General features: G+C 38.7%; 1 protein-coding gene across 10 annotated transcripts in view; it reads right to left on the bottom strand.

Annotated features, from left to right (window-relative positions):
* Plcb4 (phospholipase C beta 4) overlaps positions 1–15,410 on the bottom strand; it is a 409,699-nt gene that overhangs the window by 63,267 nt on the left and 331,022 nt on the right. For all 10 annotated transcript variants that reach the window (XM_045156593.1, XM_045156591.1, XM_045156592.1 and 7 more), the window contains 5 exons: positions 14,982–15,061; positions 14,373–14,457; positions 11,567–11,657; positions 10,518–10,613; positions 6,037–6,137 (listed from right to left, as the gene is read on the bottom strand). In XM_045156593.1, the coding sequence (XP_045012528.1) occupies positions 6,037–6,137; positions 10,518–10,613; positions 11,567–11,657; positions 14,373–14,457; positions 14,982–15,061 (453 nt within the window). The remainder of the gene's footprint in view (positions 1–6,036; positions 6,138–10,517; positions 10,614–11,566; positions 11,658–14,372; positions 14,458–14,981; positions 15,062–15,410) is intronic.

Below are 15,410 nucleotides of genomic sequence, written 5' to 3'. Positions count from 1 at the left end.
TTAAATGCATGTTCAAATTACACTATTTCAACTTTAAATAAGTTACATTTTCATACAGGTATATATTGAATTTGAGCATATTTCCTACCCCACACATTCCCCCTGTCTTCCCTTTTTACCCTATGTCCCCTTATTCCCTTAGACAGTTTGGCTTCTACTGTCACATTTTACATGTGTGTGTGTGTGTGTGTGTGTGTGTGTGTGACTTTATGTCACTATATAAAATCTAGGAACAACAAATGAGAGACAACCTGAGTTTGTTTATTTGCTTTCTGAGACTAGCTTTATTTGCTAAATATGATTATTACCAGACACATCAATTTTCCTACATATCTTCATTCTTTATGACTGACAAAAATTTCACTGTGTGTATATGCCCCATGTTCCTCATCCATTCCTCTGTTGTTGGACACATAAGCTGGTTTCATAACTTAGTTACTGTAAGTAACTAAGAAGCTGTCTTTTCTCCGAAGTGTCATTTTGGCATCTTTGTTACAAATCAGGTGGCTGTAGAAATGTGGGTTTATATGTAGATTTTCTATTCTGTTTCAGTGAGCTTTGTGTCTGGTTTTGTGCTAGTATTATGTGTGTTTTTTCTTACTATGGCTCTGTAATAGAACTTGAAATCAGATACAGTGATGCCTCCCGTGTTATTCATTTTGCATGTGATTGCTTTGGCTATCCAAGGTCTTTTGAGTTTCCACATGAATTTTGAGTTGTGTTTCTATTTCTGTGAAGAATAACACTGGACTTTTGATGCACAGTGAATTATATTCGTATGTGGAAGGATAGCCACATTCATGATATTGATTTTTCCAATCTGTGAGCATGGGAGGTCTTCTCGTATTGGTATCTTCTTCAATTTCTTTCATAAGTGTTTCAAACTTTTCATTATAGAGGTTTTTCACTCTGTTAGTCAGATTTATTCTGAGATATTTAATTTTTTTGAGTCAAGTGTGAATGGAGTTGTTTCCCTGATTACATCCTTGCTATATTTGTTATGGTATATAAGAAGGCTACCATTTTTGTGTTAATTTTGTATTCTGCCATTTCCTGAAACTGTGTATCAGTTCAAAAAGTTCTCTAGTGGACTATTTAGTGCCTTATGTATAGAATACTGTCATTTGCAAATGAGGATACTTTGACCTTTTCTTTTCCCACCTGGGTCCTTTTTAGTGGCTTCTCTTGTTTTATTGCTCCAGCTAAGACTTCCACTACTGTATTCATAAGCGACCAAGGTAAACTCCCTGGTTGTGTTCCTGACTGTACTGCAGACACTTTGACACTTCGATCATTAATATAATATTGCCTATAGATTTGTCAGATACTGCCTTTATGATATTGAGGAGTGGCAGAAGCCTTTGTCAGTAGCCTTTCTGTATGTGAGATGATCATGTAACTTCTGTTCTTGACTTCATTTATGTGAGGTATTGCATTTACTGATTTGTGTATACTGAAACATCCTTGCATCTCTGGGATATAGCCAACTTGATCATAATACATGATATTTGCAATATGTTCTGGAATTTGGTTGCAAATATTTTCTGGAGGATTTTTGCATCAATGTTTATTAGGGAGCTTGTTCTATAATCTTTGTTTGTTGTTCTGTCTTTATCTATGTGTAATAGCAGGATAATATTGGATTCACAGAAGAGTTTGAGAAGCAACAGTATCATTTCTTTTTAGAAAGCCTCATAGAATTTAACAGAGAATTCATCTTGGCCTGGACTTTTTTAGTCATGGTTTTTTAAAATATACTGTTTCAAACTTTTTGTTTACTATAGATCTATTTAAGTGACTCTAAGAAACACACCTCACCATTAAAGACAGGCTTATTTTATTTATTTCTTTAAGAGACAAAGAAAGAGGGAGAAAGTGAGAGAAGGAGGGAGAAGATGGACAAGCCATGGCCTTCAGCCATTACAAACCAACTCCAGATACATGTGCCATATTGTGCATCTGGCTTATGTGAGTCCTGGGGAATCAAACTTGGCAATTTGGCTTTGCAGGCAAGTGCAGTAACCACTAAGCAATCTCCACAGCGGCCCCCTTTAAATATGACCAGCTAGTCTATGCTATGTGTGAATTTTGCCATTCTTTTGATTTTGTAGTGTTGGGCCTTCCTATTTGTCTTTTACTTACCCATTATTTAACCAAAATTTATTCTTGTTGATGGTCTCATGGATGTGTTTCTCTTTCCATCAGTCCAAAAGATCACTTAAAGTATTTTCTGTGTATCTGGCATAGTTGATAATATCGTTCAATCTATATTTATTGTGAAGTTTTTCTTTCTCCTTCAATTATGACATAGTTATGCTTATTATAGTAGTCAGTTTAGGTTGGCAGTTGTCTTTCCGAACTTGATATGCACCATCTTAATCTCTCCTAGCTTTTAAGTTTCTGTTAAGAAATCTGTCATCATTTTGATGGAGCTGTCTTTACATGGGCTTATTTTTCTCTTGCTGATTTCAATTCTTTTTTCTATATATTTAGTGGTTTAAATATAATAACATAATGTGTGAATGTCTTTCTCGGTGTAGTCTTTTTGGTGTTCTTAATGTCTCCTCTATCTGAATTGGCTTTTATTTCTCTAAATTATGGATATTTTCTGTTATAATTTTGTTGAAAATGTTTTCTATGCCTTTAGAATACATTTTTCTTCTATGCTCAAGATTCTCAGATTTGGCTAACCCCACAGTGCATGACCCATTTACATCAACAAGGAGGGTCTAATGGGAGGGGGTAGATCATAGATGAGCCTAAACAATGGTACCAAACTGCCTGTATTTGATGAAAAAACTAATAAATCAATGTTAAAATTTAAAAAAAAAGATTCTCAGATTTTGTCTTTTCTTAGTGTGCCATACATCTCAAAAGCCCTGCCTATATTTTCCTGTTAATTGTTTGAATTTTCTCATCCCTCTATTTTGTCTTCAAAGTGCTGTCTGTCCAGACCTTGATCCACTCAACTGGTGAGGCTTTGTATAGAATTTTTTTTTTTTTTTTTTTTGAGGTAGGGTCTCACACTGGCCCAGGATGACCTGGAATTTACTTTGTAGTCTCAGGGTGGCCCTGAACTCATGGCAATCCTCCTACCCCTGCCTCCCGAGTGCTGGGATTAAAAGTGTAAGCCATCATGCCCAGCTTTGTACAGAACTTTTGATTTTTGACTTATTGTGTTTTTCATTTCTGGTATCTCAATTTATTTTGTTTTTAGTATTTCAATCTCCTCTTTATTGAATTTAATTTTCATTAAATTATTTGGAGACTCTGGCACTTTGTGCCCAGGTATCATCCACCACCTTGTCTGCTCCTTTCACAATGGGTTTATCACAAACCTATTGTAAGTCGAGGAGCACTGATTCTTGGACATGGGTACTTTGGGCAGCCATTAGGTCTGAAAGTGAAGTCCTCAGGATGAGATTTTAGCTCTTATGTGGAAAAATTAAAAAAGGAACTTGCCTTTCCATTTTCTTTTCACCATGGGAAAGAAAAGAGAGCTTTCAGTAGAAACTCATTGGCTGGCACCTTAATCTTGGACGTGCCAGACTCCAGAACACTGAGAAAAAAATTTTCGTTATTTAAAGTAGTTGGCCTATCATGTTGGTGTTATAGCCACCTAAACTAAGACAGTACTGATGCATACTTTATGTAGTACAATGTCTTAACTCTTTTTATGATCAGAACTTCTCAAAATACCCACAATTCCCTATATCACAAAAGGTAGGGAACAATGACAACATTTGACTCCACTTATCAGGCAAATCCTCTCTTATCTTCCTACCACCAAGTCCTTCTACCTGAATTTTCATCCATTGTCTTTATAGAACAAGCATTTCTGCTTCCATCAAAGACTACAGCCTCATATCTCCACCCCCTGTCACATCTCATCTATTCTCATCTTCTAAGAGGTTGCCCTGGCAGTTAGACTCCTCTCTCATGGAAGCCGAGCTCTCCCTTACCCACGTACTCTTTCCAGCAGTGTGCCAGCATCCTCTAGCCTCATTCATCCTAAAAGCAACCTTTTCATTTCGAAGGCACTAACCATTATTTGCTCCTTTCACAGCAAAGCTCTCAAAGCACAGTACCTACTCATTAATCTCTATGAAACCCTGTCTCCTCAACAGGCATCACCAAAGTTTCTCTTCACAGTCACTGTGGCCTCCATCTACTAGAGGCTCCAGTCTTTATACCCAGTCACTCAGTAGCACTTGGCAGTTGATGGCTTGGTCCTCTGACAATAGCTTTTGTATTTTCGTTTTTGTCATTGCCTGATTGCCCTTATGCTTCTCTGACAATCTCTTCCTCTTCTTTCCTGGCTCCTCTCCTGTGAACTCACTTTTAACTACGGGTCCAGTTTGGCCTTCTTTCCTGTCTCTACCCATGTATCATCTCAGCTATTTACACGACTTCAAACACCATATCTTGAACTAATATCTCTTGCTCAATGTCCTTTTGTAGATCCAGGTGATGATTATATTAGTGATGATGATAATGACCATGAAGATGAAATAGGGAACAGCAGTGTCACCATGTGCCAGGCTCTATTGTTGCTAATTGATTTTTTGGTAAATACAAGACAAAATAGCTATTATTACCTTTATTTTGCAAGTGAGGAATCCATGGAAAAGAGAGGTTAAGAAACTTACCCAAAGTGAGACAGAGAGTGAAGCCAGAGAATTAGATGTCAATGACGTACAAATTCCTCCTTAACACTTCCTCTGAAACAGCTCACAGGCATCTCTGATTGCCCATCTCCCCTGAAACTTGAGTCATTTCTCATCCTGTCTTCCTTTCTCCATTAAATAATATCACTGCCTACCCTGTTCTTCCAACAGAGATTTTGGTTGGGGGGGGAGCTGTTATTTTGCCTATTTCCCTCATCCATCATATTTAATCCATTAGTAAGCATTCCCATGTTTCTTCCTCAGTACATCTTGGGCCACTCTCTCCTTCTATTGTCTAGTTTAACCACCACGGGTTCTTTCTAACAGTCCTCAATGATTTTCCTGTATTTACCCTTATTTACTTTTAAAGGAAGCTTCACATGGGAACTCTATTAGTATTCTAAAATTCTAACCAGGCTACATTGCCCTCTTTCTTTAAATGTTGTCCACTGGCTTCATATTTCACCTAAGGTTTGGGTTTCTCATAGGTGCTTCCAAAATTCTATTGAATCTAGTTCCTACCTCCCATCCCTTCTCATCTTGCTTCTGTCTACACTAATTCCATCCATTTTTGTAGCTATTAGTTTGTTCCCTCTATGTAAAAAGTTATCCTTCAAGTTGTCTGCATGACAAATTCTCCTTTTTCCTCTTTTGTTTTTGTTTTCTTATTTCTGTCCCTTCATTTTATCACTATTCTCAAGTTCAGCACTTGTTTTTATTTTTGTAATACTACATGCTACAAACTGAACTGTGTCATTCCTTGACTTTTACATATGCCATTTCCCATCTCTTTCCCTAAACTGTACGAGACCTACAAAAGTCACTAAAGGGATAAGTTCTAGTATGTTTTAATACTTTTAGGATACTATGGCCCAGGAGGGGCTGTACTTGACCAACAGCATGTACCTAATAAGTCTTTTTGTGTTGTTTTTGGCTGAATGGCTTGAAATCTTCTCAGGCTTACTCCATATTAGGACTCCTCCTAATCTCCTCCTAATCTCACCAGCAGGCTTGGTTCTGTACTGAAGCTGGGTTTATAATGTACATGAGTCATTCTCCTGATGATACTCCATAGGATTACCTTTGGTCCTAGGATGCTATCTTCCTAACCAGTAGTACAATAAGTGGTAAAATTGAAAGGAGAATGACCAATTTGGTAGTGATCATTATTAGGCACATTTTATAAATTAAATGTCCTCCTAAACTTAATATTGTGTGTGAGTGTTACGTTCATACCCAGCAGATTCTGTGCATCTAGAAGGGTAAGCTTTGGTTACCTGATGCTCCTCTACTTCTCACATTTCCTCAACTTCATAATAGCTGCTACGCTTTAAAAGTTATGAAAAAGCAGGGAAACAAAGACTCTGACCTTCTTGACACTGTTTACAACAGTTTCCTTATGACCATAGTCATCAGCAGAAAGTTCATTTCCAAATTTGTATTCGGGATGAGCTTCCTCCTCTTGGTCAGCTGTTTGAAAGACAAAAGGAAAATCCATGAAGCCATTTTACTGCCAGTCAGACCTCACTCCTAATCTTGGGTGAACATGACAGAATGTTTCTATGACTTATATGAAACCAGTATTTGGAAACTACTTATCATCCCACTGGATCATTCTTAACTTGAAAATCTGAAAACCAAAGTGTTCCAAACTCCTAAACTTTTTGAGCATCACATCAGCAACCAAAATGTTTTGTATTTTACAACATTTTGAATTGCACATGTTTTTTTGTGTTCAAATGAAAAAAAAGTATATGGAAAATACTTCAAAATCTGAAAATCTGTTCTTGGTGTTGTGGCCTGGGAGTGGTTCTTGAAAGACTAAAGCAGGAAGGTCATGAGTTGGAGACCAAACCCTTGTTTTTTAAAAAATGATTAAGTAACTAAAATTAAAAAAAAAAATTGAATGCCCATGAGACCTGAAACACTTGTGCCAAACAGTTTGGATAATGGCTACTAACACTATGTATACTACCATATGCTGATAGACATATAATGATGATATTTTGGGGGATTTTAAAATTTAGTATTTTATTTATTGGAGAAAGAGGTAGTTAGAGAGAAAAAAGGGAGAATGGGCATGCCAGGGTCCCTAGCCACGGTAAATGAATTCCACATGCATGTGCCACTTTGTGAATCTGGCTTTACATGGGTACTGGGGAATGTTAGCTTTGCAGGAAAGCACCTTAACTGCTGAGCCATATCTCCAACCCAACAATATTATTGTTCTTTTGAGGCAAGCCCAACAGACTGGACGAGAGAGAGAGAGAGAGAGAGAGAGAGAGAGAGAGGGGTTGTGCCAGGGCCTCTAGCTACTGTAATCAAATTCCAAACACATGCACCACCTTGTATACATGTGTGACCTTGTATGTCTGGCTTACATGGGATTTGGGGAGTCAAACATGGGTCCTTAGGGTTAGCAGGCAAGCACCTTAATTGCTAAACCATCTTTCCAGTCGCCCCAATAACAATATTTTCAAAGTTACATGTGAATACATGTTATCATTTCTTGAGCATACACAGGTGTACATGCACACCCAAAGCTATATATAGTTTTGGTATTGCATACTGGTTCCCTCCTGAGAGCTATTAGTCCTTGTGAGTCTCCATCCCACCTGCTGTTGGGACACGTGTTTTCTCTGAGAACTTTTCCTATTTCCTAAATCCTCCAGGCAGAGCTTTTCTCTTTGCTCATGCTTGATTTCCTTTGCCTATATTGCTTATGTATTTCAATCAGAGACTACAGTCACCATGCATAGCAGGATTACACTATGATACAAGGTAGTTATAGCTAGCTGGTTGACCAGAATTTAGGCTAGCTGTTGCAGTTACTTTCTTGTTGCTGGAATAAACACCCAACCAGAAGCAGCCTATGGGAGGAAAGAGTTTATTCTAGACTTACAGACTCCACGGGAAGCACCAGCAATGGTAGAAGAAGCTGACTCACCTCCATAGATGCATGGTAGAGAGACACGATCAAACAGCCAACAAACAACTAAAGTTAGAGCTCAAACACTCTGAAGACACCTTAGAGCTGGACTTATGATCTGCCCCCAGTGACACCCCTTCCAGCATGTTGCAGGAGACTTAAGTAGGAACCTTCATCAAAAATACCTGAAGCTGGGCTGGAGAGATGGCTTAGTGGTTAAGCGCTTGCCTGTGAAGCCTAAGGACCCCGGTTCGAGGCTCGGTTCCCCAGGTCCCATGTTAGCCAGATGCACAAGGGGGCGCATGCGTCTGGAGTTCGTTTGCAGAGGCTGAAAGCCCTGGTGCGCCCATTCTCTCTCTCTCCCTCTATCTGTCTTTCTCTCTGTCTCTGCCGCTCTCAAATAAATAAATAAATAAAAATTTTAAAAAAATACCTTAAGATACTGGGGGTATAAATCACATTTAAACCACCACAGCAGCTATTACTGAAAGAAACTAAAAACCACGTACATAACATGGACAGAAGGATTTCTGTGTCCTTAATGAGACATTTAGTAGATGAGTTTGTATTTTCAGGAATGTTCCTACTGGTACCGCATTCCATATGCTACTTTCTCTGAAAAAGTTAACAAGATCTCAAGTGTATTCTGGAATAACATGGAGTCACTAGGGGAATTTTTTTCTTGTCCAGAGGAATAATGGAAATATGTGTATAGAAAGTATGGGAAAGTGTTCTTACAAAATGATAGAAACACACTGATCCTCATTTTAGATTACTAAGATGTACTGGGGAAATACTATACCTGATTTTGATCAGTATATTCTTTTCCTTAAAACATTTTAACAACTACTTTGTACATTTGTATTTGTGTATTCTTCAGAGTCCTTTATAGTAAAAAGGCAGTATTATAAGATACAAAATGTTTTGACTCTGGAGTCCCCCATTTCTGGTACATTTCTTGGTACCACTGCCTCCAAACTATGGGGATAATGTGTGAAATATGTGCCCTCTTTAAGCTTCATATGCACAGAACAATGAGTGTGAAAAGGCTATTTCATTGGTGTATAGGAAGACTTGATAAGGCAAAGTTTGGTATATGCTGTCTGGTCCACACTGATACAACAATGGAAGTAGTTATGGTTATTTTTTCTTATTAATTAATTCTATTATTTCTGGTTTGTCTCACTGGCTTAAAGTATCAATGCCTTATATACTTTTGGTTACTATCAATGAAAACCTAAACTAAGGAGCTGATTTTGTTTAATATTAATATTTTCATTTTAGGAGTATTTTGTTGATCTTTTGACATATACATATGTTCTAATATTTTATTCTTAAATATCGTTATTAACTTAAACATGAGAAAGAAACAAATGACAGTGTTTGAAAGATAACTGCACTGATACTTAATCTTGGTCATTCATCTGCCCTCCTGAACTTGGGAAGACCTAAGACTGCTTGGATGAATAAAGTAGCATGGAAGTATGGCTGAGTCGATCCATGAACAACTCTTACATAATTTAGCAGCTCTTACTGTTTCCATCTTATAGCCAGGCTCTTGGATGATCCAACCAAGGACTTAAGAGTCACTGTGTTGTGAGAGATCTAATCACACAGAGGCCACAAGGGGGTGCTGTGTTCAGCCAGCTGGGCTGAGCTCAGCAGACAGTGTGCATCAACAGCTAGCCGGGTGTGAGAGGCACTTTAGCTAACCTGTCCATCAAGCCTCAAATGACACCTTCCAGGAACTATGTGAGTAAACCAAAGGAGACCCAGAGCAATGATCCCACCTGACCCAAAACACTATGAGAAGTAATTATAGCTGCTGTTTTAGGCTGTCACTTTTGGAGGTGGTAGGTTGCACAGTGAGCGTTAATCATTGCAGGGATCAATCAAATAGCGTGAGATATCCTTGCTCTCTCTTATCCTGCCTGCCACATAAAACTGTCATTTTTCTTTGACAAAGGAGTCAAACCCATGGTTTAGATATGCAAGCGACTCACCTGCAGTCTCTTCCACAAGAAGGGGTCTTTACTTAGGAATGACACATATGATTAGTTAATTCTCACAGCTCTTAGGTTATTAATCTGTGTGGTCTAAGCTCTCCTAAAACCATAATTCAAATGTATGGATAGTAAAAGAGTTTCTACAAGTATTTCTAAATTGTTTAGCCTTAAACCAGTATACAACCCATTATCTGAATCATAATCACTTTCTGAAAACATTTCCAAGTTCTTAAATGACCCTTGTATTATCATTAATTATTGTTATCATCATCATCATCAGTAGTAGTGGTGTTTGTGGTGGTAGTATTTTCCAGTGCTCATGTTAGCAAACATTTTGACTGAGTTATATACCTAAAATGAATTTTAAACAAAATGTCATGGTCATGACTATATGGGAAAAGCAAAGTAAGTAATAGCAAGTATTCAAATAGTTTAACTAAGGCTGAAACAACATTTTAATACAGGGTTTTCTTTTGAGTTTCAAGTTCATTTTGTGCACATAAAATAATGGCAGGTCATCTCACCCTACATTCTTTTCCTTACTACTATCACTAACAAGACTGAAGTTTATGCTTTTACTTACAGGAAGGGATTATAAAATTTACATTGTTTCCAACCTTTACATGATGTAGCAAGTGTCTCATGGCTAAATATTTGGCTGGGAATTTCTGTTGAATAGATGAATGTATACAAGAAGGGAGATGACTAAGCCCCTAACATCTAACACCCAGATAAATTGGAAGTAATAATATTAAAAAACTAAGCAGATTAGGGCTGATCCAATAATACATTTTCTGTTTGTTAAGCAAGATAATGTCAACAATATGTAAAGGGGTCCATTGAGAGAAGCTCATGTTTTCTTACTTGTAATATAAATATATTTTTTGTAACATGTAACTAGAAATGCAAACTCACCGCTTTCTATTTCCTCTTCATTGTCATCCTCTAGGATGCTAGCAGGGGCAGCAGATTCTCCAGCTTCCATCATACTTTTCAAAGCTTCGAGTTGTTCTGTTAGTGAAGAAAACAAGATGACAACAGCCACTACATCATTAAAAAAACCTGGCGTTTAAGTTCCTCCCCAAGAAGACACAAGCGGAATGCCACAATTTACACAGGAGTCTACAACCCATGCTCCTGAGACCCAGTGGTAGCCATGGCTGCATCTGTTCCTAATGTGGTTGGTCTTGTGAGGAATGTACAACCAATGGATAACACACACATGAGGGAAAACTAATGCACAAAGAGTGAATTTCCCCTCATTTCCAGTTACCAGGTCTGAGAGGAGAGCTCAGGATACAAAGCCAGGTAACAAATGTTCATAATTTGGAAAGTCTGTTCTAGACTAAGACTGATGAGCAATGATGGGACATGGTAGAAAACTGACATACCCACTGGAGATGAACAGTTCTCCAGGAAGACAATACTTGCAACTCACATAATCAAGGTTGGTACAAGTTAAGAGGTGTTTAAGTCAGCAAAGTCAAGTGGTGACTTTTTTAGAGATGGGGAAACACACAGGGACAAACTATGATATACAATTAAATTAGTTATCAGAAACACAAACAATATATTATTTTCTCATTTTCTACAAGGCTTGTATCCCCAGCATTGGAAACACTGCTGGGAAACATTTTCTCATGTATCACCAAAAGCAAGTGTGAGTACCTTTCTGAAAGAAAGTATAACAAGATATATCATAATGTAAGTAGTATTTCTACTTCTCATTTTTCCTTGGGATACCTCCAAATTCTGCAACAGAACTATACAAATATGATTTTTGCAAGTCAGGAAGCAGTCAAGGAAACTAAACTTAGAAGGAAATGTGGAGACTCTGCTCTGAAAAGCATACGTAACACAAACATTCTACGCTTCCTCTCTAGCGTCTACCCTCCATTTCATCTGGAAGGCTGCACTGCCCAAATACGTGTGCATTGTTTCATTTCTGTGTGCAGTCAACTTACTTTTTTCAACTTCAGGTTTTAGCCTTTTATTTTTGATGAGTATTTTTCTTTTGAGATCATTGGGGGAAGGCAAGGGCCTGCCTGGTTCAAGCTAGAGATACACAGAAAGAATCAAATTAGTGACTTCTCCAGTAATCCTCCATTCTCATTCCCAGCACAGGATTCCCTGAATCAGCACAGGAGTCATACATGCCAATGTCCACTAGATGTCAGTCATCAGGCAGGGTGTCTTCATGCTCCAGCCCCATCAGTTCACTGAATTAAATTACACTGAGGACCTGGAATTTACTCTACAGAAATGTACAGTCTGGGTCCAGTTTCCCCAGTATGGCAGTGCTCTGACCTATGGGTTAAGGTGGTGGGGTAGGAAATTCTGCTTTAATTCAGACTTCTGACCTTTTAGGTTCTTCATAAAGTACTGAGGATCACTGTGTCTACTGGGACTAGAACTGATTTTACTGGGGAAAGGCTTCCCCAGTCTTCCCTCTACCCCTGTGTCAAGCTGTAAGACTGGGTCTGTCTGCTCACTAGGCTTATTCAGCTACATGTTTGCAATTATGGCTAGGTGGGTTCACTAAGGGAATCAGAATGGAGGTGATCCTAATTATTGGAATCTGAACTCTCCTCCATTTGCTTATATTTTTATCTGCATAGGAAGTGTGTCTCTTTAGGCTACTGTCCATGTTCTGTGGAACTCCCCTATTGGTAGTTATCCACTCCTCATTCCTCACCTCTCCATCGATACCCTTATTTATCTACCTTCCCACATATCCATTTACTTTCACACATCCTAAGTGGCAATCACACCCCTAGACCAGTGAGCCACTCCACCCATTCACTTTCCAAACTCATTTTTATGCTATATATGACAAGCAAATCTCTGTGCTGTTTTGCCTCAAGTGAAACCTTTTAATGGAACGGTGCCTCCTACAGGCATCTAGAGGAACTGACCCATTCCTCAGGGATCTCTAGTTCCCTAGCACTTCTCCAGCAAATATTCAGCATAACAGAAAGTGACACTCCCTTTTTATACATTTGTTTTTGTGTCTGGTTCTCACCTCTATCAAGACTAAAGGTTCTTTACAGCTTTATGTGTGTATTACCCAAGATTCCCAGAGCCCTTCTCATTTATGAGTACATCTTCATTAAAGATACAACAGCCTGGGCTGGAGAGATGGCTTAGCAGTTAAGAGATGCTTGCCTGTGAAGCCTCAAGACCCAGGTTCAATTCCCCAGCACCCATGTAAGCCAGATGTACAAGGGGGATATGCATCTGGAGTGCATTTGCAATGGCTAAAGGCCCTGGCATATCCATCCCCCCCCCTCCCATTCTCTCTCTCTCTCTCAAATAAATAAATAAATAAATAATAAATATATAAATGGAATACAACAACCTTTCCACAATAGAAGACCTCTTCCATTAACCAAGAAGATAGGCACATGGCCAAGGTTAAGAAAATGATAGTAACAGTTTGTATTCTCTTGGAATTAGCCTCTTAGGTAAAGTTTAATCCACCAGAAAAGTATTTAGGAGGTGGCCCCAGAAGACTCCAACAGAGAGTGGAAAGTGAGGGGTAGAAAAGTCAGACAGCCAATCAAGGATGCCTTATCTCTAAGTCATCACTGTAGATAGTTGAGGTGTGATTCTGCTGGGGAGCCCTGAGGACAGAGGAGAACAGGCCAGTGTCAGCCCTTGGAAGTGATGGAGCAGGAGGCTAGGTGTTCATTCTTCGGCTTGTCTTCAAAAGACATGTGTGGGCAGTGACCAGAGGTCAAGCTCTAGTAAAAAATTATGACACTGATAGCAGCCAGTCAGGCTAGGGTGCAGGGGAAGAGGGGGAGCGCTGGAAGGACCGGGCAGCACCTGCCAAGATGCTTCAGCAGGCTGCAGAGAATCAGGTGGGGAGCAAAGGATGTAGCCTTGTCTCCCACGGCTTCCAGTTCCCATACACACTTCTGGAAAAAAGTCATGGTTAAACCAGCAGGATTACTCACAAACAGTGTAAGTGTTCTCAGTTACTGTCCTGTTTCTCTCTCACTGCTTTATACTACCATGCCAGTAGGAGGTTGCATATTACACTAAAGTACTTTAATTTTAATTAAGCTTTGTTTCCCATAACCTCTTAGAGGTCATAGAGTCTTATGAAAATGTAATAAACTCTCTGGAATGATTGTGTATGCATTCAGATCCCATAAAGCTCATCTATTGGCCCCAGGTTGATAATTTTTGCTTTATGAAGTAATTGGCATTTATAAAATGAAATTATCAAAAATGCCCATCTGACACTGCCCAAGGATTTATTTGGGGGTTGAGAACCTGAACTTCAGGTTCTGTGATATCAGTTTGGGATACTTCCCAAAGCAGCAAACTCTCATGAGTTCTGAACCATGGGAATACAACCCCTTCCCCATGCAGAGCTTTAAAAATATATCTGCTAGTGCTGGAACCAGGGACAATTATGCCATCCTGTGCAGTTCCTTAGCACAGGTGTTGTTGTAGTTGTCCTCAGTGATTCTAACATGTAACTATCACTGGGAAGCACTATGGAACCTTGGCTCTTGGCCTGGAAGCTTTATGAAAAGTTAAAGCATGAGATCCTGTGAGTGTGCACATTAAATTGAATCATATGTTTATTTTATATCAACATCCTTCTTGACATTGTTCGCAAGCATGATAAAAGCTTTCTGTACTGAAGAATTTAAATAAATATAAAAATCTTTAGGATCTGTCCTCTTGTGCTACTTGACCTCTGAAAAACGAATTTCAAAACAAATCCATGCTAGAAATATGGCTAAAAATACATACTGGATGTGATTCAAGTGCTTGTTTCAACAGGAGGTCCCCAAATAGATCTTCACAATATTTGGACATCTTGTACTGTTGATATTTGCTGAAGAGAAAGAAATGGCATTTGTAAATTCAATACCCATTAACCATCCAAGAGTAATGTCCATTCCTAAGCAATTAAAGACTCCTACCCTGCAAAATGCAATATTGTCTTCATCACATTAACAGAGATACATGTTTGAAGGCCACATACTTTCACCGATACAATTTTAAAAAGAAGTCCTTAAACCAAAAACTGGTAAAAAGAAATTAAAAAGTCTTTCAAGTTATTGACACGTCTTCCAGCATAAAGGAACTTTAAGGCAGGTGTTGTGGTCTCTCACTTTTGTTTCCAACAAGCACTGCTGAGCCCCATAAGAAGTGCCATCTTTGGAAGAGGGAGCTTGACACCCTCCATGTCTTCCATGGAAGATTATTTGTGAGAAGGAGTTTGAATGACTACGTGTCCCCCATGGAGGACTGTTTGCTACACACAACACTCAGTAATTTCAACAAATACACAGCAGGATGTGGGGCTAGGGGCAGGAAACAATGCCAAGAGGGACATGAGGAGAATGAATCATATACCTGCAATGGTTTTCAAAGGAGAGAATCACAGGATATTCAGATGTGACAAATGCAGTTTCCTTGATGGCCTGAATTACATCCTTTAAAGGCAAAGAATGTTAAATGAGAGAAAAGTGCAAAAAGATTTAAGGCATGCCACGACACTATTTATAATTTCAGAATGTCAACTATAGCAATTTTGACCTGGAAAACCCATTTACCTTGATACGTCTCCAGGGTACCCTGGGTGTAACTAGCATTTCTCAAAGCTTTTTATTATTTCTCCACAACTATGGTACCATTGAGTTGTAAGAGATTGCATCTGTGGCCTGCCAGTTATTTGACAGTATGCCAAGCCAGTTTATCATTCTCTCTCCTTTTTTAAAATTATCTTTTCTTTTATTTTCTTTCTCCCTTCCTTCCTCTCTTCTCTCTTTCTGTTTTACTGGG

The sequence above is a fragment of the Jaculus jaculus genome, chromosome 8, assembly GCF_020740685.1.
Source record: "Jaculus jaculus isolate mJacJac1 chromosome 8, mJacJac1.mat.Y.cur, whole genome shotgun sequence".
In the NCBI taxonomy this organism is placed as follows: Eukaryota; Metazoa; Chordata; class Mammalia; order Rodentia; family Dipodidae; genus Jaculus; species Jaculus jaculus.
Note: the sequence above shows the minus strand (reverse complement) of the source record. Positions and strands in the feature narration are given on the sequence as shown.